We start from the raw sequence: 23,901 nt of genomic DNA on the forward strand, positions 1-23,901 counted from the left end.
TGTTCGCCCCTAATACTGAATATTCCCCATGGAGTAAGGACCTTTATTACCTGGTAGAGGCTCGACGGAATGGCCCTCATGGCATGTATCTAGGGCCGCCCTATGATGGCGTTATAAGCTGTGTCTTGGTTCATGACATGGAACATTGTTTCCAAGGTGACGCCCCCGGGCAGAACAGGTAGCGTTATCACCCCGTAAGTTCGTCAACTGCATTGTTAAAACATGTTAGTGTTATGCAGCACGGTATTATCTTGTCCTCGAGTCTCATTTGTGTGAGGACTCGAGGGTGGATTATACACGCGCCACTTCCATCATCTACCACTATTCTTCTTACATCAGTGTCTAAAGTACGTAAAGTAATAACAAGAGCATCGAAATGAGGGAAAGTCAAACTGTCGGTATCTGACTTATCGAAGATGATACTGTCTCTGAAATCGTCGTACCGTTCGTGGGTGATCGACCGTTTCAGTTTATGCGTAGTGGTGAATTTCACATGGTTGATCGTTGCTTCGTCGCCTCCACCGATGATCATTTGGATAGTGCGAGCTGGAGAGGGCGGGTTTGGAGGTCCATAGGATAGTTCGCGTCCCCGGGCAAAGTTGGCTCGTCCGCGATCGCTCATCAGTTCTTTCAAGTGCCATTGGTTTAACATTCTCACTACCTCTTGTCGTAGACCTATACAATCCTCGGTTTTGCGACCTCGTTCCTGGTGAAATTCACAGAGGGCGTTTGACTTTCGAGTATTTGGGTCAGACTTCATCTTTTGTGGCCATTTCACCTTTGTGCCGAGCTTCTCTAGTGCGTACACTATTTCTAAAGGGGAAACACAAAAATTGTGAGCGAATAAGAGTGGATGCATACCTCTTTCATTTCTATGAGTCCCTGTGTGCGGCCTGGGCGGCCCTTCCATATGTCGATTAGGTGGTAGGACGCTTGTTCTGACGTAAGGTTGATGTCTTTCTCAGCTGAGACGGGGGCCCGACTAATCCCGTCGATCGTTGTTATGGCGATCCTTTCTCGATTCTACTTGAACCGATGTCAGCCGTTGGATTGGACCGTTAAGGTTGTCTTCGTCGGCTCTCACCTCGGCGCAATAGGCATTGTGGATTTCTTCCCAGGTGGTGGGAGGGTATTTCATGAGCCTGCTTAATAGTTTTCTGATTGCTCTCGACCCGTTCCTGCTCAGCCTGTTCTGGAAGGCCGCTACCGCCATCTCCACTGATACATTCAGTAGGCTCATTCTTACCCTGTTAAACCGGGCGAGGAAGTCCCTAAGCCCCTCGCCATGCGATTGCCTAACGGCGAATATGACATTCACCCTGTCTTCCGCCTTCTTAGCCCCTGCATGGGCGGTGATAAACTTTTCAGCCATTTCCTCGAACGTTGTTATTGACCGTGCAGGCAGTTGTGAATACCATGTTAGGGCTCCTCCAGTTAGGGTTTCGCCGAACTTTTTTAGTAGCACAGATGGTACTTGCTCTTCCGAGAGATCATTGCCTTTTACCGCTATAGCGTAGTGGACGATATGTTCTTCTAGATCTGTAGTACCATCATATGTCTTCAGGTACAGTGGCATTTTGAAGGTTTTGGGAATGGTGTGTGTAGTCGCTTCTTCGCTATACGGTTTCTCGATGAATCGACCAACGTCTCGTTTTGGTAATAACTTTGGGGCACCTGGTATCTTGTCAACCCTTTCTTGGTATTCTTTCATCTGGTCGCGAGGTGACTTGTTTTCGTTTTCCATTTCTTCCATTTTCTTTAGGACGGTTGCGAGTGTATCGGTACGTGCATCCACAGTGGGGTAAGTGTTACCTGTTTGAGGAAGGGGCTGCTCGCCAGTAGTTGTTGCAATATCTGCTTGCGTGGTGTTGCCATTTTCCCTTTGGGCAAGTCTATCGAGTATATTATTTAGAGTGCTTGTCAACCATTCTTCTAATAGTTTTTTCACTGCTGGTGGTGCTTCCTTAGCTGTGGATGTGGAGGCTCCCTTTTTGCGTGAAGCCATCACGCTTTTGTGAGGGGGAGGTGAAATATTTCGCATGGGAGTACCGTTTGGTGTCGCATTCTCGTCGTCCCCTCTTCCATCTTCGTTGATGGTGTTCAGAATGTTGGTAGTGACGACTGCTATCGCTTTTAGTCTCGCATCTCCTTTTCCTGTCATCGTTAGTTTGTGCAAAACATGGAAGAAATGTGTGTGTTTTTTTGTGATCTAGAAAGAACTATAGTTTCAACTAAAAACTCCCCACATACGGCACCAAATTGTTTGAGCAAATAATTGCTAAACCAATTAATAACAAATTAATTGGGTGAATCTTAGTTGAGCTTAATAAATTCCAGACGAAATAGAACAAGATTTTTGTATAATGGAAAGAATATAAAAGAATTAATTAGTGCGTTCGGTATACTGTGATAGACGAAAAATATAATATCGTAAATGTGTAATGAATGCAAGAAACGACAATGATTGTTAGCCATTCTTCTAATAGTTTCTTCACTGCTGGTGGTGCTTCCTCAGTTGTGGATGTGGAGGCTCCCTTTTCGCGTGAAGCTGTCACGCTTTTGTGAGGGGGAGGTGAAATACTTCGCCTATGAGTATTGTTTGGTGTCGCATTCTCGTCGTCTCCTCTGCCATCTTCGTTGATGGTGTTCAGAATGTTGGTAGTGACGGCTGCTATCGCTTTCAGTCTCGCATCTCCTTTTCCTGTCATCGTTAGTTTGTGCAAAACGTGGAAGAAATGTGTTTTTTTGTGATCTAGAAAGAACTATAGTTTCAACTAAAAACTCCCCACAGACGGCGCCAAATTGTTTGAGCAACTAATTACTAAACTAATTAATAACAAATTAATGAGATGAATCTTAGTTGAGTTTAATAAATTCCAGACCAAATAGAACAAGATTCTTGTATAGTGGGAAGAATATAAAAGCATTAATTAGTGCGTTCAGTATACTATGATAGACGAAAAATGTAATATCGTAAATGTGTAATGAAGGTAAGAAACGACAATGATTATAACTTAAAGGAATTGTCATCCAATGATTATGCCCTTGGGTTCCTCTTCCCTCGGATGACGTAAAAAAATATACAATTAGTATGAATGTGGAATCTTCGAGATTTAAGGATGAAGGTTGAAGAACATATGCTTGAATAAAGTGAATAAGACAACTCTTTCGTATATATTTCTCTTGTCTTTATAATGTGTTTCTTAGTTCTTAAAAGAGCAGATCCCCCTATTGTTCATTGTCTCCTCTTATTTATAATGGAATATCCAAAGGAATATTTTTCCTTTCTCTTTCTAAGTTTAAGTTACCGTTATTATTTCATCTCAGCTGCCTGCTTTTGGTCGGCCACCTTTATCACAACGACTGTTGGTCGCTGTGTCGTGATCGACCCCGTCCTATGTCTTGCTCTCCGCCCTAAAATTTTATAAGTTAAATCAATATCTGTCTTCAACTACAAAAAATACAATTATTTTAGAATGATTAAATGTAATAATCTCAACAATCTAGGTGGAATAGTTATAACAACAAAAGAATGCGACTATGAAAGTCACCAAAATATCAATCAATCAAGTACACCTTAACTCTAAACTAAAAGGGTGACATATGACATGTATCATCTCTCTATCCTGATTTCTTCTTATCCATTTCATACCAAAGATAAACAAGTACTCCATCAGTTATCCTACTTCTAGAGAGCGCCCGACTATGCGGAGTTTCTTCATTTTTAAATTTCCTCCTAGTTTTTGCGCCCATGAACTTCTTTTCTACTCCGTTTTTTCTCAATTTATGTGATATTTTTTGCTTCTCGAGAATTAATTTAAATAATCTTTAAAATTAAATTGAATTAGATCAATTCGCTATTTCAAAATTTATTTAGAATTTACATATTCAATAACTATATGAAAAATACTATAAATTACACAAGTTACAATTCATCTCGCGTCAATATGATTAAAAGAATAATACAAAATATTGATCAATGATCACAGATGAAGTAATTAAACAATTCAATGCACCAAAAATGAATCAAGGCAGCTCTGTTGGGCCAAGGGACCTAAAATTAGGATTCTATATTGCATTAAAAAGAATACATGAAATATGGAATGGGAGAAATAATGTGATCGTACCAAATTTAGTAAATTGGCTCCTACAGTATGTATGGATTAACATATGACACTTCTTATTTAGTAAAATAATATCTGGCTTTTGATTGAGAGAAAGGACCAAGCAGCCTGCCATTATTCGTCAGGAAACAAGGAGGTCGCGACCAAAATAATAGATATTCCAAGGAGGATTTCCATTTAGTAGGAAAATTTTTAACCTAAGTTTTGGGCATAAAAAATCCAAAGTGTTTCCTCACCTATTCTTTCAGGCTCGAATCCAACACTCATAACTTTCAACAAGTTAACCCGATGCAAAGTAAAAGAAGAAAAGATCGCTATTTGCTACTAATAACTTTACAAACTTTTCCTAATGTCGATTAGAAACAAGATGCAAACTCTGATACGATTACTTGAAAGAATCATAAAGCAGACCTTAAAGTCAGATTTTTAATAATTGTAGTTTAAAATAAGACGTAAAAGCAATAAGGAATCAACAATACCTTAAGGTCAGGTTGCTAATACTTGCAGTTTAAATAAGACATTAAAGCAACAAGGAATCAACAACCGTTTTTCACTAACTTTAAAATATGATATAATTTGCAGAAACGACAAAGAATATTCTGCTCGTTGTAGCATTGCAGGGAGTCAGCAAACAAGACAATGAATACATGACTCGGAAATTTAATTATCCACGTCTAAAACAGCTAATTGCCTCTAGCCTCAACAAATTCACATAAGCTTCGTACATTGTTAAACATAATATGGCCAAAATTGAATGAGCATCAAGATAATAAGATAAAACGGAAATGCTATATTAGCAGAAGCAGCGTGAGAGCCTGTGATCAAATATTTTTTACTTTTCCCTTTAAAGCAGCTTGTACGGTCACAGATAAGAATCTCCCACAGTTTTTACTAGAATGTGATAGTAGTAGTTATAAAAATTCATAGGAACACAATAAATGCATCCAACAACAACAAGCCTAGTGATTTCCCACAACTTGGGTCGCCTTACCCCTACCCTAGGAGAGTAGAGAGGCTGTTTCGGATAAATGTATATACATATGTTTAAATAAACATATACATGACCCACTAAATATTGCTACGCAGTCATATTAAGCAGCTTATGAAAAAAAATTCCCATTTCACAAATCAATTGCAAAAAAAAATGAAGGTTTTAATTTAAAGGCAATCAGTGTAACTACACTTTCAAACAAGTTATTTATCATATGTTTGTCCACATAAATTCAAGCCTAAGTAAAATTGTACGGCCAAAGATAGATAGAGAAGCTTCCAGGACCCTCTCATGCAAAACAAGCGTCCCAAATTCATAACAAGTCATACTATAGTTCTTCATCGTCTATTAATGGCACTAGCATTCGCACCTGAATTTTTGTTCGGAGGTTGATTACAGTTGTAGAATAAAGCAATTACAACTCAAATTAGACCAACAAGTCTGAAAGGTGTCAAATAGAGCAAGTGCAAAGCATATCATCACTTTTGCTGCAAGTTAAATATGGAAAGGCTGGTCCTTAAAAACTGCCAACCAAAGTCAAGGAAACTAAGTTTGTGTAAATAAACCAACTCTATATTAGGAAATATCATTGTGGAGACCAGCCAGCAAGCACTATGGTCACACACACCCATATATATAGAGAGAGAGAGACTTAATGCAACTAACACCTGAAAATGCAAAACTAGATTAAACTTTTTTGCACTAATGAAGTTCTTGATGTCCTTCTAAATAAGAAACAAGAGCATTCATGAACTAAATCTTCACCAATGGGACACGAGAGGGCATTTAGTGCTATCATTCTACCAGGATCCATATCTTAGGGTCACAAATCCAAAAGAAGGTGAATAATGATAACTTTACCAGCTAAACTGTTACTAAACTTTCTGTTAACTATATCAATTTTTTTTTTTTGAAGATAAGCAGGTAACTTGTAGGGATAGTATGTAGTTTATCAAATTAAGAATGATTGTACAAAATTATTTTACATGAAGTGACACAATTGTACTTAATAAAACTATGTCATGAAGAACAATAGAGTTACCTTCACTCCTTCAGTCCTACCAAAGGAATTCAAATTTTTTTGAGGACTGGTGAAATTGCTAGTTCAAGATTCAAAAAAAAAGGGCAGCCTAGTGCACTAAGCTCCTGCTATGCGCGGGATCCGGGGAAGGGCCGGACCAAAGGGTCTATTGTACGCAGCCTTACCCTGCATTTCTGCAAAAGGTTGTTTCCACGGCTCGAAGCAGTGACCTCCTGGTCACATGGCAACGCCAAGGCTCCCCCTTCAAGATTCAAAACATCTAAAAATATGTCTCAAGAAATATCCATAAAAACTAGGGATGAAGTTGTTTCTGGATCTAAGAAACAACAGGGCAACCAAACTGTTTCTTAATAAATCAAGTAAAACATAAGTTTTGGGCTGATTCACACATTATTCTGAACTTAAAGCTATCCTAGCATAAAAAAGAATGAAACTCTATTCCATAAAGCAAAGATCACAAATGTTCATTTCCATGTATGTTCTTGACTACTACGTCACGGTGATACAGATAAATTGCATACGGAATGCGGGCACACAGCTCAGTAAACCACACACGAGGGGGTAAAATCTAAGACAACTGAATTAAATCCCTCAATCACTATATTACATTTATTCCGTAATTCACATATATAGAACAGGGAAGATATCATATGAGTTTAAGCTTTTACAGTATGATCCAGATAGCTATCACTTCATGGATTGCACAAGAAAAGAAAGTAACACCAATTGTCTTATATCTATAACCAATACATTTGACAAACCAATAATAATGAGAATCCAAGCATTTATAACAGAAACTTTAAACATAAGCCAAACCCATAGCCACAAAATTGTTTCTTCATGTGCAACTCACCTTTCATGGCTTGTGAAGTTCTAATTTGTTGCTTGGTTTTTTTCTGAGGGAAGCTGAGAAGACGTATTGGGTAAACCGACAGCAGGGGATGATGCTATTGTTTGATATTGAGCAGCAAACTGGGGAGCATGAGACTGAGTGTAGTATATTTGTGCATTTGTGGGATCAGAATATTCATATGCATAATTGGCAGTAGCAGCGGATGTAGGAGCAATTGACTGAGAGGGATGGTGAATCTGGGAGTAGCCAACATATTGCTGCTGATGCTGACCAGAAGTTATCTGTACCAATTGTGGAGCTGCCGTAGCTGCTGTTCTATATGCACCAGCATTCATTTCAGGTTTGGAGGCAGCAGGGTTTCTAGCATGGTTGTAAGCTGCTGCAGGAGTGGCCATATTAGGAGCGGAAGGTGTTTGGGGTTGATTTGAAGGCATTGTTGAAGCAGACTCACTATAATTTGTTTGTTGCATGGGCAAATTGTAAGCTTGCGAAGGTCTAGATTGAACGAAGTAAACTGGGTACTGGTGGTCAAGAGCAGGATGCTGAGGATGATTTTGCTGCTGCGAAGGGTATATAGGATAATAAGACGTCATCGGCACAGGCCCAGAAGGGGTATGGTGGATATATTGACCAGCATGAACATATTGTTGGGGTTGATACATTTGTTGGTGCTGATCATATTGGACTGGCAAAGCATATCCAGCATCCTGGACTTGCTGTTGTACCTGAGGCCTATTATTTGGATCAACTGAATTGACGGAAACCCTATTGTTCCCTGACTGAATTTGACCCCCTGGTTCTTGATAAAAGAAATGTCTTTGCCCAGACAAACTGCTCTCACTGCATCAAATAAAATGACAGATCCTAGTTCAGAGAATTTTCATAACCAATTTGAGTATTTAACAAAGAATCATAGAGTCTGTTCCTCTAGTGACCGGTAGGTCAGGAGTTTGCAAGGTGTGAAAACAATACCTTTACAAAATAAAAGGGGATAGCTTCATATTTATGAGCTCAATTCCCTCCCCCCACCCCTCGGGTGGAGCTATAGGAAGGCAAGGGATTCTGGTGTAAATGAATTTTCTTGTACGTGAACTTATGAGTCCCCTTTAACATGAGGGAAGATTCTGGTGTAGTGGCAAAGGAGGAATTTTGCTTTAGATCACATATTCAAATCCTAGGTGTGACACATTAGTATTTTTTAGAATCCTCTTGTATGAATTTCTGGCTCCCCCACTCCCCTCCCACCCACCCACAACTCTCACTAGCCAGAGAGCACTTTGTGCACAAGGTAAGCCCTTTGTTTGAGCATTTTATGAAAACAACAGTCTCATATAACTATACAACACATTTCTCAAGCAACTGGTATGTTCCAACAACCATATATTGGAAAATGAAAACTAGCTATATAAGTTTACCTTGAAACTGAATTGGGGGAAGGCAAATCAGAGGGAACAACAACAGGCTTTGGCTGCTGCAATTGTGGAGGCTGCTGCTGTAGCTGTTGCTGCTGCTGTGTCTGTGTTTGACTAAGATTCCTATAACCAACACTGTGTTCCGATCTCTCGTCATCTGAAAATACCCGACTTCCATAATCCCCACCAACCACTACCGGCACACCGGAAAACCCAGCTCCGGTAACCGGAGCAGCAGGTGCCAGCGGTGAAGACGAATCCACTTTGCTGACTCCAACCCCTAACTGTGAAAACTGTTCTTCAAGCCCAACCCTCTGATTATTCTCCTCCACGTGTACCTTTATCGGCGGCAAATTAGCAAGGGACGGCGTGGAATTTGTCGACCCAAAGGACGACGTCGTTTCAACCATCGGAGAATCCGGCACCGACTGAACATCTTGAGCACTTAATTTCACATTTTTTTCACCCTTTACGTTACAATTCACATCATCATCAAGACCTAGAAGACAATTCACTGAGGAAGATTCAGAAAACACCTTAGTAGTTGTTATAGAACCAGAATTTCCCCCATTATTCAACGCGTGTACGAACCAATCCTCCGATTTTGTAGAACTTTCTAGAAGCGACCCGATCGAAGATACCGAATCGAACTCACTGGTGAAGAGGAAAACACGGATACGTGACGTTTTTGTGACACGGTCGTATTCTTCGATCATGTTTTCGAGGTCTTCGTCGGTGGTAACGGAGATTAAGGAATCTAGGTCCTCGTTAGGGAGCTGGTATTTAAGCCAGAAAGGACGGCCGGAAAGGAGGGTTTTGGAAAGGCGGGAGGAAAGGTCGGAGAGTGAAGTACGGCGGTCGGCGACGAAGATCCGGGTATCGCCGCCGATGTAGCAGAGGGATTTATCGTGTGGGCGAGGGATTATGTGTCCGCCGTAGCTGCACATGAGGCGGAGCTTTCCGCCGCCGCCGGCGTTAGCCGGTTGCTGGTCGTCCCAGGAGTTGGAGTTGCGTGACTTTGGGGAGGCGGAATCTAGTGAGTTAGCGTAGTTGTTGAGATGTGACGATGACGTGGGTGGTGGTGGCTGTGTCATCGTTCCGACGACCGACGCCGTTGTAACGGTGGTGGAAATCGGTGGGCCGCCGGGTAGTAGTGGGGGTTCCATGTGTGTGGAGGGGTGGGGTAGTGAGGAGAGAGAAAATGAAAAAAGTGGATGAGGAGGGAAGATGCTTTGCCGGAGAAGAATGTCTCTTATAGTTTTCCAGCTGCTTTATTTTTTTTTTTTAACTTTTCTTATTTAATTATTATTATTATTATTATTATTATTATATTATATCTTGATTATTACTTTATATTTTTTTAATTCGAAAAAAATGTCCACAGTCTAATTTGCACATCAGCAGTATTCTTGACTTTAATCCAATTTACTCTTGGAATTTGTCTAGTGGACACATTGTTGATCCCAAAAAGTAATCTGCACATATGAGTTCAAGCCTTAATACTATTTCCTTGTTGATTTGAAATTCTAATCTTTTTCAAAATTTGCTGGTAAGTTAGATTTGACTTTATGAATATTTACTAATATCTTCTTATCTTTATTTATACCTCTTTCATCCCAATAGGCAGTAATTTAAGTTCTTTAATATTACATTAAGTAATTATTTTATCTTTTACAAATATAAGAATATTTATGAGTCGATAATCTATTGAAAATAATCTTTTTACCTCACACAAAATAAGAGTAAGTTATATGTATATTCTATCTTTTTCAGATCCTACTTATAAAATCACACTGAATATATTATTATTGTACTGATATAAGATTTTGGGGTGTGTTTGGCATGAAGGGAAATATTTGCAATCATACCAACACACCCTTGAATGAAAATTAGTATTATAGAAATAATATTTAAATAGAAGAATCATTTTGTTAAAGTTTTACCCTGCAATGTGTATACAGGGCAGAATATATAATGCATGCTTCATGGGGGGTCCCACACTCCTCTTTCCTCGCCTACTAAGAATTGACCCCACCTGAGAGGGCATTTACTATCTGAAATGACACCACACACACTTGCATGTTTGAGGTTTCATAATACTAGTGGAAGGCATATGTCTCGAACCGATAAAATGTTATTGGATTATCGGTATTGGGTTATTGGGTAAATAGTTTAATAACGGTTTAATATTTTTTGACTAATGAATTATTGGTTCGGGTCTCGATTTGCCCGATTTATTAACGGTTTAACCGATAACCCAATAAGCTTTAACAAAATTAAAATTTTATCCCCTAAATATATAAAATCACCTTATGGCTTCATTCTTTCAATTCTCTCAATAGTTACTCTTTATCTTTTTACCTTAATCCTTAGGCCCCGTTTGGCCATACATTTTGGCAACGTTTTTTCAAATCTTTTTTGTAAACATTGTTTCTTCATAGATTAATGATCTATTTTTAAAAAATTTATAAAATTATTTTTCAAGTTCCCAAAATCTAGTTTAGGGTAGATTTTGGGTGAAACTTGTTCTCCCACTCACAAAACTTCAAATTTTTTTCAAATAAAATGCATGTCCAAACATAATTTCAACTTCCAAAAATTATTTTTCAAAACTACTTCAAAAATTATTTTTTCAAGTTTCAACTAAATCTATGTCCAAACGCTAGCTAAAATGTTTAGAATTTTCTGTTTGTCAAGCTCAAGTGGCAAGTTGGTCACTTTGTAATGACAAGAATTAATTGTTCAAATTTTTAATTTTTCTATTTGTTTCTTTTGTTGCACTGATTCTTTAGTATTTACAAGATTATAATTTTATTATTTTCCTATGAATTATGCCTGCTGGTGAGATAGTTAATAAGATTAGATTGTTAAATGTCTTATCCCTTACTCCTATTAAATTATAAATTTGAAAATTGAGATCATTCATTGGGATTTTCAAATGCAAAGAAAGTTTTATTTTTCTAAGTTGAAATTTAATCCCTCTTATATTAAGAGCGAAAATTCAATTCCTTTCTATTAATAGTTCGATCACGATTTCTATAATAAAAACATGATTTTTTTATAGCTTTTATTCTTATCGGGTAAACCAATAAGGACCGATAACCGACTAACCGATACTCGATAATCGATATCTTATTGGTTCCGTTATCGGTTTAGTATATTTATACTAAACCGATAACCGATATGACGAACCAATAACGTTCACAACCAAACCGAACCGACCAATGTCCACCCTTAGTAGAGTCAGTGCAACTTAATACAAAACCTCCCCTTTAATTTATTCAATACAATTAATTTGCATAAGATATTGATGCACCTATAATTTTTTTGTGATAATAATTGCATGTAAATATAACCAAAACAATCAAAAAAAATCAGTGTAGTTCCATAAGTGGGGTCTGATGATGGTAGAGTATACACACCCCTGCTTTTAAAAGGTAGAGAGACTGTTTTCGATAGACCATCGGCTCAGGGAGGAAAAGGAGAAGGGGCAACATCAAGCAAATCAATCTGACAACCAAAGTAAAAATAAAAAACTAACACTAAATAATACAAACAGAAACCGAAACAAAGCAGCCATAAGAAATAACTGAAATCTAGGAATAAAAGAAGCTAAGAGATGTATGAAAGCTAATGTGACAAACAAGGACAACAATCGACTACCTAACCGTCTATCTTTATTTTCAACCCGTATATATATATATATATATATAGTTTTGATAAATTGAATTTGTTCAAATGTATTGAAAAAATAGGAAACATTTGTTACTATCTTTTTTCCTAATTAAGTAAGACTTGAGACGTTTAAGAGACAAATAGAGAGCTATTTAAACAATACTTTTACATGAATAGAACCATATTGTTACTTGATTAATGATTATCACAATTTCTATTCCAAAGTCGTACCAAATCCTTCATGTTGCGTTGGATTACAAACTCCATTAATGATTAGCTCCACTTAGTTATAGTACATGGTTTATCCAAAAAAATATGATGTCTAGTGGAAACTGGAAATCCAGGTGCTGGTTCTCTGAAATAAACAATTTGTATCTTTGAATATGAAAAAAAAATTATCAGAAAAAATTTTCTTGTAAGAAATTTTATAAGTTCGAATTAATCGAGACCTAATATGAATTCTTGATATTGGAAAACCAAAAAAAAACAATCAATAGAGATGATGATACACTTGAATTTTTTTGCTTTTCTTTTTTTGGGGTTGTTTATTTTGGTTTTTTTGGGGGGCGGGGGGGGGTGGGAGGAGAGGGGTTCATGTGAGTTGACAGCTAGAGATATAGTTGGCACTTTGGGGGTATCAAGGACGATGTGCTGGATTGAACAGAGAAAGTCAGTTAGACTGAGCTCATTTATAATCATCATTTTCACAAAAATATCTATAAACTCCTGAGAATAGGGCGGTTGTGTGGGGCGGGTGGGGTTGCTTTAGGGTAAAAGCCTTATTCGCCCTCATATTTACATTCAACTATATCAATCTAATATTATTATTAAATAATTAATATTAATTAGTTACAATTAAATGAGAAAATATACAATTACATTTCATTTATCTATAAATTTAATATTAAAATATCGGAAAAGGTTCAAAAATGTCCTTAACCTATTAGAAATGGTTCAAAAATACCTTCTATCCACCTATTGGGTTAAAATTGCCCACAACGTTTTTTTGGGATTAAAATTGCTCTCTCTTAACATCAGCTAACCTTTTCTTAATTAAAACATGAATTTCTAACCTCATCCAAAAAAATCCAATCCATTAAATAATAATCCCAACACCCAACTCTTTTAAAATAACGTGTTTGCTAGATTGTTACAATTCAGTTCTTCTCCTCTACGTCTTTTTTCTTCAATTTTTTTCTTTTTCTTTCAACTAGAGTTATTGAATTATCAATCTCCTTTCTTCCTTTTTTTTTTCTTTTCGTTCACATTTATTCTTTCTAAAGAAAAAAATAAATATAATTTTCACAAAAACAAAAGCTACAGTTATGTAGCCGATTAACATAGAACAACAAAAAGTAGCCATAGATTAAACACAATAATTGTCACAATTAGTCATAAACTTGAACATTAACATAACCTTTCATCACATTTAATTGTCTAACAACCAGTACGAGTACAAATCAACAAAAACAATAATTGTTTGAAGTCATTCCTTCATTCTCTTTACATAACACCAAAAATATTAAACACCCAACTAATTCTACATTCATGTTCCCCTTCTAGCCTTAAGTTTGCCAATCATCTTCTTTTTTTCAGCTTGTAACTGTATTGTAGTCATTGTTTTTCCCCTTCCATGTCAGTTTTTTGGTGAATATGGAAGATTGGTTGGCATAGCACTAGTGTGATTGTAACGACCCGAATTTTCGTTCTAAGAATTAGCATTTTTGTTCAGCGGCTTAAGACCTTAAGAAGCTTCGTAATATGTATCATGGACCGCATGTAAGGTCGAGTTTGGTTTTCGCAAGATTCGGAGTTAAATTTAAAGAAAAACAAAATCTTATTTTTGAAGCTCAAATGGAAAGAGTTGACCGGAGAGTTGACTTTTGAGTAAACGACCCCGAAGTAGAATTTTAATAATGTCAATAGCTTCGTATGATAATTTCGGACTTAGACGTGTGTCCTAATTTGGATTCGGAAGTCCATAAGACAATTCGGCGCATTTTGGCGAAGTAAGAAAGTTGATGTGTTCTAATTATATTATTTTATATGTGGAAGAGGTCTATTAATATGATGGATACCAATTAGATATGATAATAGGTGTACGAGGCATATTAGAAGAGATATGAGGTCTAAGGAAAGTCCTAAGTCTAAGCCAAGTTGGAAAATTTCATAATAAACTAAAGTTGCAAATGAGTACGCACAAGACCTCACTTTGGACGATAATATCTACATATATATAATGATTTGTGTAAGGCATAACCTATAAAATTAAAGCTCTATGAGTCTAGTTTCCACAACATCAAACCGTTTGTCATTTGGAGGTGTATACAGAAAGCTATGACCGTTTTACTAAAGGTAGCAGAGCAGGCTACGCACCCTGCGAGAATCTGGCCAAACTGAAAGCCTCATGTGTAGGTTTCATGCGTAGCCTACGCAAGGAGGCTACGCAGAACTAGAGTTGATTTTTTTAAAAAGCTGAAAACGTGGGTTTAGAGAGAGAATGAGTTAGTTCTTCAACGTGGAATGAATTTTAGAGAGAAGGAGGAGCTCTTCCACCATGGATACACTTTAAGGTAAGTTATTTTGGCATAAAGATGATTATATAACATCACTAAGTGAGAATACTAACATTATTATGGATCAAATCCATAGGAAATGGGTTGAATCTTCAAAAACACCAAAACGAGAAAAAAATAAGATTCCTCCACCAAAAGATAATCCCTTCACTTGAGCTTCATATATATGTAATATTGGAGTATAGATAGCATGTTTATGAGTTTTATTTGAAGTTGTAATGAGATATTGTATGAACCCTAAGGGTGAGTCTTGAAAATGCTATTTTTGGGGAAGGAAGAAGATGAATAGTGAGAAATTGAATTGGGAATCACCATATAGATTGGGGTAAATGATTTTAACTCGAATTTAGTTAAATTACATGAATCTATTATTGTTTTTATCAACAAATTAGTGTTTTGGGTTAAAAAGAAAATTCTATAGACTTGAATTGAGAATTTGAAGGCCGAGTTGTGGTCGGATTTGAGTAATTTTAGTATGGTTAGACTCGTGAGGGTATGAGTATTCTAAAAATGTAAATTTTACCAGATTCCGAGACGTGGGCCTGAGAGGCATTTTGGTCATTTTACATAATTTTGCATATTAGCTTAGAATTTAATTGTAGAATCAGTTACTCGAAGTGGTATTTACATTATGAAATTGAATTGACTAGATTTGGGCCATTTGGAGTCTGATACTCGTGGCAAAAGCGGTGTTTGAGGCTTGAGTTGACCGTGGAAGTTCGAAGTAAGTGTTTGTTCTAACTTTGGCTTGAGGGAATAGGATTAGGATGTTATTTTCTACTTGCTAATATGGAGTACGATGTATAGGCATGGTGACAGTTATCTATGCACCGGAGTCTAGCATGACCGTGGGTCTTAATTGCTTTTAATTCGAATAATGTGACACAATCTCCTTGTTTACTTGATGAGTTTCATATAATGTGAACGATTGAGGTAGAATTGTGATTGGTGTACTTTTGGAGCGTTAGCTCGAACATGAATGTGTTAGTTAAGGAAGAAGTGATTTAAAAAGAGAATGTGTTGTGAGTACTCCCTTGCTGGGATGTGTAGACTGATATATACTCTCCTTTGTCAGGATATTTTGGGTTGTTAGTTGTACCCTTGTCGGTTAAAGGTATTGAGTTGTTATCCTCCCCTGAAGGGGTCTACTATATGAAGTCAGATATTATATGATATTATGGGATCGTGTGGCACGCCGTCCACTTATATATGATATTATGGGATCGTGTGGCATGTCGTCCACTTATATATGATATTATGGGATTGTGTGGCACGTCGTCCACTTATATATGATATTATGGGATCGTGTGGCACGTCGTCCACTTATATATGATATTATGGGATCGTGTGACACGCCGTCCACTTATATATGATATTATGGGATCGTGTGGCACGCCGTCCACTATATATATAAATATATATATTTATATATTATGGAAACCGGAGTTTCTTCTGTTTATTTCCGATACTTCATTTTTATCTGTTACTCCCCGATAGCATGTCCCCTCCCAGCTTTACTTTGTATTATCTTGTTATTGTTTCTTGCACTTGTCCTTGACTTTTCCTAATTCTAATTGAGTTATGTTGTCCTTTACGTTTATTTACTGATTTTCTGTTATTACTTAATTTTATTTCGATGTTATAAATTTCCTTACCCTTATTTCTTGTGATTGTTGCTTGGGTGAGGAAGAGTATAAAGCACGAAGGGTGATGCCGTGTATTATTTTGGTGAGAGAGTATTAAAGCACGAAGGGTGATGACGTGTACTTTCTGTTTGCTGTGTTTACTTGTTATTAACAATTCAAGTGTATTAACTATTTAGATCCCTTTACTGTTGTAATCCTTTGTGTTGGAATCCATAGTGTTTACAATACTTCGCCTTATTATTTTAATATGTTCAATACTTCAAATTTCAAGAATTGTTACATTCTTAACTCAATTGATTTCTCAACTAAAGTTTCCTTAAACCGTTTGAGGTTGTACTTTACTTAAAAAGGAATTTCTACTATGTTTTGATTTATTAATTTTTCGTATTAAAGGTAATGATTCCTTCGATATTGTACTTTAATTGAAAATGGTATTTTCTTTATCAAATGATTTCTAAAAATAACTTCATCTTTTCTTGTTGATTTCCTAATTGGGTTGGAAGTTGTACTCTACTTTATGTTAAGTGAATGAGGCTCCTTGAATATTCTTAATTGTATTAGGTTATGGAACCTATGAGCTGAGTAACATGAGAATATTGTTGTGCAATGTGAGATAGAAATATGTGGGCACAAGGTGCCGAGGAAAATATTATGGTTTTATTTAATGGCACATGAGTTGTCCGTGCGGTTGTGACATAAGTATGGGCACGAGATGCTGTGAAAATATGAAAGTGGGTTGAGACCTATATTATTTATGATTATGAAATGAGGTGTCACAAGGTGACCTTTACTCGAAAGAATTATATTCGAAAGATGCTTATCTAAAAGATATTTATTTGAAGGAAATATATTCAAAATATATTTACTAAAAAGCATATTATCTTAGAGATTATTACTTGAAGGATTTATAGGCGAAAGATTTATATTTGAAGGACTTGATTAATTGATTGCACTTGTATTTATTATTTGTTGAGAAACATTTATGGTGTTCTTGTTGCCTGCTATTTATCTCACTGGTTGATCATTGTTGCCATCGTTGTTATCTGCTTCCTATTATTTTTGTACGCTATATGGCACAGGTTTATTTGGTAGTCTGGTCCTAGCCTCGTCACTACTTCACCGAGGTTAGGCTAGGCACTTACTAGCACATGGGGTCGGTTGTGCTGATACTACATTTCTGTACATTTTTGTGTACAGATCCAGGTATTTGATCAATAGTAGTTGTTCGTTGCAGTGGAGACTCGAGGTAAACCTGCTGCAGCCTTCGCGGTCCTCGGAGTCACCTTCAATTGTACTTATTTCCATATGTTCCTTTTGTTCGGAACAATGATGTATTTATTTTGTATAACTCTTAGAAAAGCTTATGACTTGTACTACCAGTTTTGGGAATTGTATTTTGTTCAGAGTAATTTAATTTAAAGTTAGTAAATACCCATATTATTACAGTAAATGTTAGGCTTACCTAGTTTAGAAACTAGGTGCCATCACGACTTCTTTGGAGGGATTTTTGGGTCGTGACAGTGATCTCCTATGAAATTTATTTTTCTGGTTCCAGTATTTTCCTTCATCATCCTAGTTTGCAGCCAGGTCTTTCCTTCTGAGACCACTTTAGGCCTTAAAGTGGGATCAGAATCATAATCCAAGATTGATAGTTGACTAGAAGGCCGACTCCATGACTGACTGTTCTGTTGATTTAGTCCAGGGTTTGGAATGGAAAAAGATGCAGATTCTTGAGATACTTGTGCTGATTGGGAATTTCCTTCATCTTGGAAGACATGTTGCGCTTATCATTTGCCTACATGAGTTGCAAAGTATTAACATATGACAGTTAACATATGACAAGTAAATGTAGAAAGGGAAGAAGCATATTAAGTTGTGAGTATTACCAATGGACACTTTCTTATATTGTGATTTGGCTAACCACAATATCCACAAGTCATTAACAGGCATTTCCTAGAAGCAGACCATTTACTTGTCGGTTTTTAGCTTCATCCTTTTCTCTTGTTCTCTTAACCTTTGGTCAGCCAACCATTTTAGCTAAAGTAGGGGCTCCATGGCCTGGTGTGGCTCCACTTTCCAGAATTTTTCTCCCCTAACAGGTTGGAGTTTATGCCTATATACCATCGAATATGCCTCCTTAGAATAAAACCAATGTATTTGAGCAACATGATCTTGTCTCCCATAGAAAAATGCCTTAATGGCATGAGGGCATGGAATTCCAGACAAGTCTCATGCCCTGCATGTGCATCTCTTAAGCTCCATATTGACTGTATGCCTATATGTACCCTCAACTACCTCATATCCAATGTCCTAATTGAACACAATCTTACAGTTGTTGGCAATAACTCTGTAATCTTTAAAAAGTTGCATTGCATGTGGTGAAAACTCATCTTTCCAGCGTAAAATCTCAGCTTCATGATCCCTTAACATGTTCATAACCTATACAAAAAAGTAAAATAATATAACTTCAACCAAAAAAACTAAAAGAATTAAAACAATAAATAACATAACATTAAAAGAATTGAAACAATAAAGTAATCCAACCTTCATCTTAATATCTTCAAGCATCTTGATAATTGGTTTTTGTCTGGCCTCTACAATCTAAGAGTTGAAAGATTCTGTGAAGTTGTTGTCCACCATAAAGTTCTTGCATTGGGTGTCAAAATAAGCTCTACACCAATTTTTGGGTGGATAGCTCACTAAAGCCTTAGCAGCATCCTCATCTAGCTGACCCAATTTCTTTAACTGATCTTTAAACTCCTCTTCATATATGCTCCAGGCACACCACCAAAGAATTTTTTTCATCTCCCCACTTTTCCATTTTTTTGCTCCAATTAGCTTCAATGTGCCTAACACACCATCTATGATTTGCTTGTGGGCATACATTACTAACAACATCCAACAAACCCTGCAAACACATAATTCAGCTTACATTAAGTATAAATAACCATAAATATCGTAAAACTAAAGAGGAAATAAAATTAAATTTGAGATACCTTTTGCATATCTGATACAAAGGTAATTTTTTCACCATCTTTCAAATCCAAAGAGTGTTTCAACAACTCCACAAACCAGCTCCAAGTTCTTTTAATTTCTTTATCAACCACAACCCAAGCAAGTGGATAGAAATGATTACTCAAATCTTGTTCCACTGCAACCAATATTATTCCCCTATTTTTTTCCTTTTAAAAAGGTATCATCCAATCCTATAAGCGTTCTCAAACCTCCTTTACAACCTTCCTTCAATGCTTGGAAGCACACATACAACCTTAAAAAATCTTCTTTTGCCTTCTTCCATAGTATCTTTGGACAAATTGATCACTACATCAGATCCTGGATTACTCTTCCTCAGTTCTTCTATATATGCCTCCAACTTATTATAATCATCAGTATAACTACCATCTAGTTTGTCCAAGACTAACCTCTTAACCCTCTTCAACTTTGACTCATTTACATTAAGGCTAAATTCAGATTCCAAGTCTACCTTCATGTCTTTAATCTTATATTTAGGGTTATTCTGAACTTTCTTCTTAAAATAATGAGCTAAAGTTTCCACATTAGCTCACTTGTTCTCAAAAATCTCATCACAATCGTGTTCTTGATTTAAGGTCTTGATCTTAAAGCCTTGATCTTTCCCATCCTTCGAAATAAAACATTTAAAGGGACAACCATTGACACAACGATAACTAACTCTAGATTTGTCATTTTTCTTAACTATAACACTCCTCTTATTTGCAACTGCATAGAAGTCTATAACTTGTTTAGCTTCGTCAAGATCTTTAAAGGTCATGCCATTCTCCAAAACTTTGTACTTGTCGAGCTTATCATTGATATTGAACTTCCTTTGTTTCCTATAAACTTCCAACTCGTCACTGTCATATTCACTAGATACAGTTTCACCACATTCCTCTTCCTCACTACTATCACAATCTGTTTCAACATTTATATGAACATTAGTACTGGCATTGTGGTGAATAATATTTACAATTGACCCAATATCTCCTTCATAGTCATCTACCGCAAAGAAGGTCACAACCTTGGAATTATCAGACAATAGATGTTGAAGAGATCTGATACCTTCATCTCCCTCGACCACATAGAACATACCAGATGGAACAGTTACTAGAAGTTGCCTCACCTTACTAAAACCGAGTTTTTCTTTGAACTCTCGACATATATCAACATAAGATAGCAAGTCCACTTTGTAACCTCTCCATACGTGAATCAATTTTTTATGGTGCGCCAGTTGTGGTTTCCGAATCCACTGTCCCCCGTAATTAAAAATCAAGTCTATATTTTCAACCATTCTTGAACCGAGTCACATGTAAAACATTAAATAAAAGAAAACGACCATATCAGACAATATTCAAAGAGAAAAGGACCCCACAGTCATTTTTTAATGCAAAATTGAAGTCAAAAAGAACAAAACCAAGAGATGGACCACTCCAAGTAATAAAGTATAAACAACACAAATATAAGTTTAAAAAATATAATTTTAAACACACTAAAGGCATGGAAAACGACATCATTTACAACTACCCAAATATTCCCAAACCATAAGTAAACACCCAAAGCAGTAAAACCTTACCTTAGATTTTTTGGAATATATGAAGTAGGCGCATTTGAAGAAAAAGGAGAACTGAAGAACCCTAGGTTCTTGTCTATGTCGTGAAATGCAAATGAGTAAAACATATTGAGTTTATTAATGGGTATTCATTTATGTGGGATCGGGTTTATGGGTTGGGTGTTGATCAATTGAATAATGCCACGTGAATTTTGAAAAAGTCTTGCACAACCCAAAAGTCATATGTTAATTTAAGGGGCAATTTTAATCCTTAAAAAAACGTTATGGGCAATTTTAACTTAATAGGTGGATGTAAGGTATTTTTGAACCATTTCTATTAGGTTAAGGGAATTTTTGAACCTTTTCCGTTAAAATATTAGGTACAAGTAAGTATTTACTATTGCTTTTTAGCTTTCCTTCCGGTGTTACATTTTACCAAGGGGTCATTGGTTAGAAATAATGGAAAGATAATCATGGTAAAATTTGGTAAATCTTTAATTCTACGGTTAGTTATTATTTGCATATCCTTTATAAACCTAATTCGTATGTAATCTACAATTTACTTTACATGGATACAATATTTGGATAACAAGCTGTATTAGCTATATTTGGATAAAATACTACTTATAACAATAAAAACACCATTGTAGGACTAGTTTTTCTCAAACACTTCAAAATTCAAAAATACTAGGGTGCAATTGTAATCAAAATGTTATTCAATCTGAAACCAAATACTAACATGTTTTAGATTATACATTGTATATTCATTTTTTCATACAATGAACCAAATCTAAAACAAGAAATTTACATGCACTTACGAATTTTTAATGATTATTAATTTATGTGTTACAATTTCAGTATGATAATTCCTGCATAATTTATTCGTGGAGGCAACAAATCAAACGATCCCTAATAGTAATTCTCCAGTTTCTTCCGTAACTAAATAAACTGTAAAATCTAAAGTTCAAATTATGTACTACTACTTTACCTTTTCTAAAAGTAGGGGACGATTCTGCAAATTGGTTGGATTTGAGCTTTATTATGGGGATATTTAGGAGGTATTTTATTTTAGAAAGAAATGGTAATTGGTACACAAATTTTGGTAAAGAATATTCGAATGACAATTGACAGATACCGTCAAAGAACTTTCGAAGCAAAGTCCATCAATCATAGGAGTAAATTTTTGTTCTTATTCCTCAAAATGTGGTATTAGAAATTTCAAAGCTCCAAATTTTCTTAGGAAAATTGTGATCTTTCAATCATCATCATCAACAACAACAACAACAACAACAACCCAGTATAATCTCACTTAGTGGGGTTTAGAGAGGATATTGTGTACGCAGACCTTACCCCAGAGGCTGTTTCCAAACAGACCTCCCGCATCCTTCCCTCGAAGAACTTCCCACTTTGCTCCTGAAGAGCTCGAACTCACAACCTCTTGATTGGAAGTGGATGTTATTTACCATCCGAGTAACCCCTGTTGCCTGAAAATTGTGATCTTTCTATGATTTTCGATATTTATGGCATTCCGGTTGACCTAGTCCCAAACAGAAAAAGGTGAAGATTAAGGGTGTGTTTGGTAGGATGGAAAATATTTTCCATGAAAAATAAGTGGTTTTATCACTTATTTTCCCTTGTTTGGTTGGTGAGTAAATTTTTTTTCGAAAAATATTTTCTGATGTTTGGTTAGAGAGTAGAAAATATTATTTTAAGAAAATAATTTTTTACCCCTTCCCCCAAGTCCCTATATTTCCTGTGCTCTCCCCCCCCCCCCCCCCGCCCCTCTCTCCCCCAAATACCCAATATTTTTAGGACTCTATTTTCTTAAAGAATTTAATTATTTTTCTAAAAATTCACACAAACCCAAATAAATTAATGTGCGGCTTTACTTTTTTACTCAAAAACAATGTTGACATTTGTGCTCCATAACTAAAAAGAAAATACTCTTTTTTTGATTCAAAAAGAAAGTACTCTTTCTACAACATGAAAATAATGTACTCATTTTGTTGAAATGAAAGAATTTTTTCTACATCATGAAAAGAAAATACTCATTTTGTTGAAATGAAAGAAAATACTTTTTACTACATCATTTTTGTTGAAATAAAAGAATTTTTTTTTCTACATCATGAAAAGAAAGTTTTTTTTTGTTAAAATGAAAATAAATATCATGAAAAAAAATACTCATTTGTTGAAATGAAACAAAAAAAAAATACTCTATCTATAACATGAAAAGAATGTGCTATTAATAATATTTCTATTTAGAGTGGGGTGTTGGGGGTGGGGTGAGGGTGGGGAATGGGGGTGGGGGTGGAGGTGGGTTGGTGGGGATAGGAAATAGGATGTAAAAGGTTGAAAAAGAGTTTTGGAAAATGTTTTCCCTTCTCTTGATAAGGAAAATATTTTTTTCTAATTGAAAAAAATGAGTCCATGAAGAAAATATTTAAGCCAACCAAACATGAGAAAATTGGAAAACATTTTCCTTCATACCAACACACCCTTATTTGTTACGAATGAAAATGTTTTTCTTGAAAAATATTTTCAAAAAAAATATTTTGGAAGATGAGTGATTTTATCACTTATTTTCCCATAGTTGGTTGGTGAGCGGAAAAAAATTTCCGAAAATTATTTTTTAGAATTTGGTTAGTGGGAAGAATTTTTATTTTTTTTTGAAAATATATAATTTAGACAAACACTATAGGATGGGGAGGAGGGATTGGAGGTGGGGCAAGAGGGACTGGGTAGGAGAGGGAGTGGGGATGTTGAGGGTGGGTGGTAGGTGTGGGTAGGTTGGCGGGATGGACATGGGGTGGGTGGTGGGGCTGGGGAATAAGGTGGAGAAGGTTGAAAAAGAGTTTTGAAAAATAATTTTTCTCCTCTTGGTAGGAAACACATTTTCCTCTAGAAAATAAATTTATAAGGAAAAAAATTTCAAAAATTTAAGCCAATCAACCATTAAAAAATTGGAAAATATTTTTCATCAGTTTAAACACACCCTAACTCAGGTGAATTTTCATTGAC

General features: G+C 36.1%; 1 protein-coding gene across 1 annotated transcript; it reads right to left on the reverse strand.

Moving 5' to 3' along the window:
• Positions 1–6,739: 6,739 nt before the first annotated feature.
• On the reverse strand, positions 6,740–9,708 carry LOC107809381 (uncharacterized). Its single transcript, XM_016633992.2, has 2 exons — positions 8,426–9,708; positions 6,740–7,850 (listed from the first exon to the last, which is right to left on the reverse strand). Exons 1-2 carry the CDS (start codon positions 9,586–9,588, stop codon positions 7,031–7,033), a joined length of 1,983 nt encoding a protein of 660 aa, XP_016489478.2. The 5' UTR covers positions 9,589–9,708; the 3' UTR covers positions 6,740–7,030.
• Between the last annotated feature and the right edge of the window lie 14,193 nt (positions 9,709–23,901).

This window comes from Nicotiana tabacum, chromosome 16 (assembly GCF_000715075.1).
Source record: "Nicotiana tabacum cultivar K326 chromosome 16, ASM71507v2, whole genome shotgun sequence".
In the NCBI taxonomy this organism is placed as follows: domain Eukaryota; kingdom Viridiplantae; phylum Streptophyta; class Magnoliopsida; order Solanales; family Solanaceae; genus Nicotiana; species Nicotiana tabacum.

What these genes read in the sequence shown, in the direction of transcription:
- LOC107809381 (XM_016633992.2), bottom strand. Translation starts at nt 9,588, where the DNA reads ATGGAACCCCCACTACTACCCGGCGGCCCACCGATTTCCACCACCGTT. An exon ending in TCCCCCAATTCAGTTTCAAG is followed by an intron (nt 7,851 to 8,425) that starts GTAAACTTATAT and finishes TATTTGATGCAG; the next exon opens with TGAGAGCAGTTTGTCTGGGC.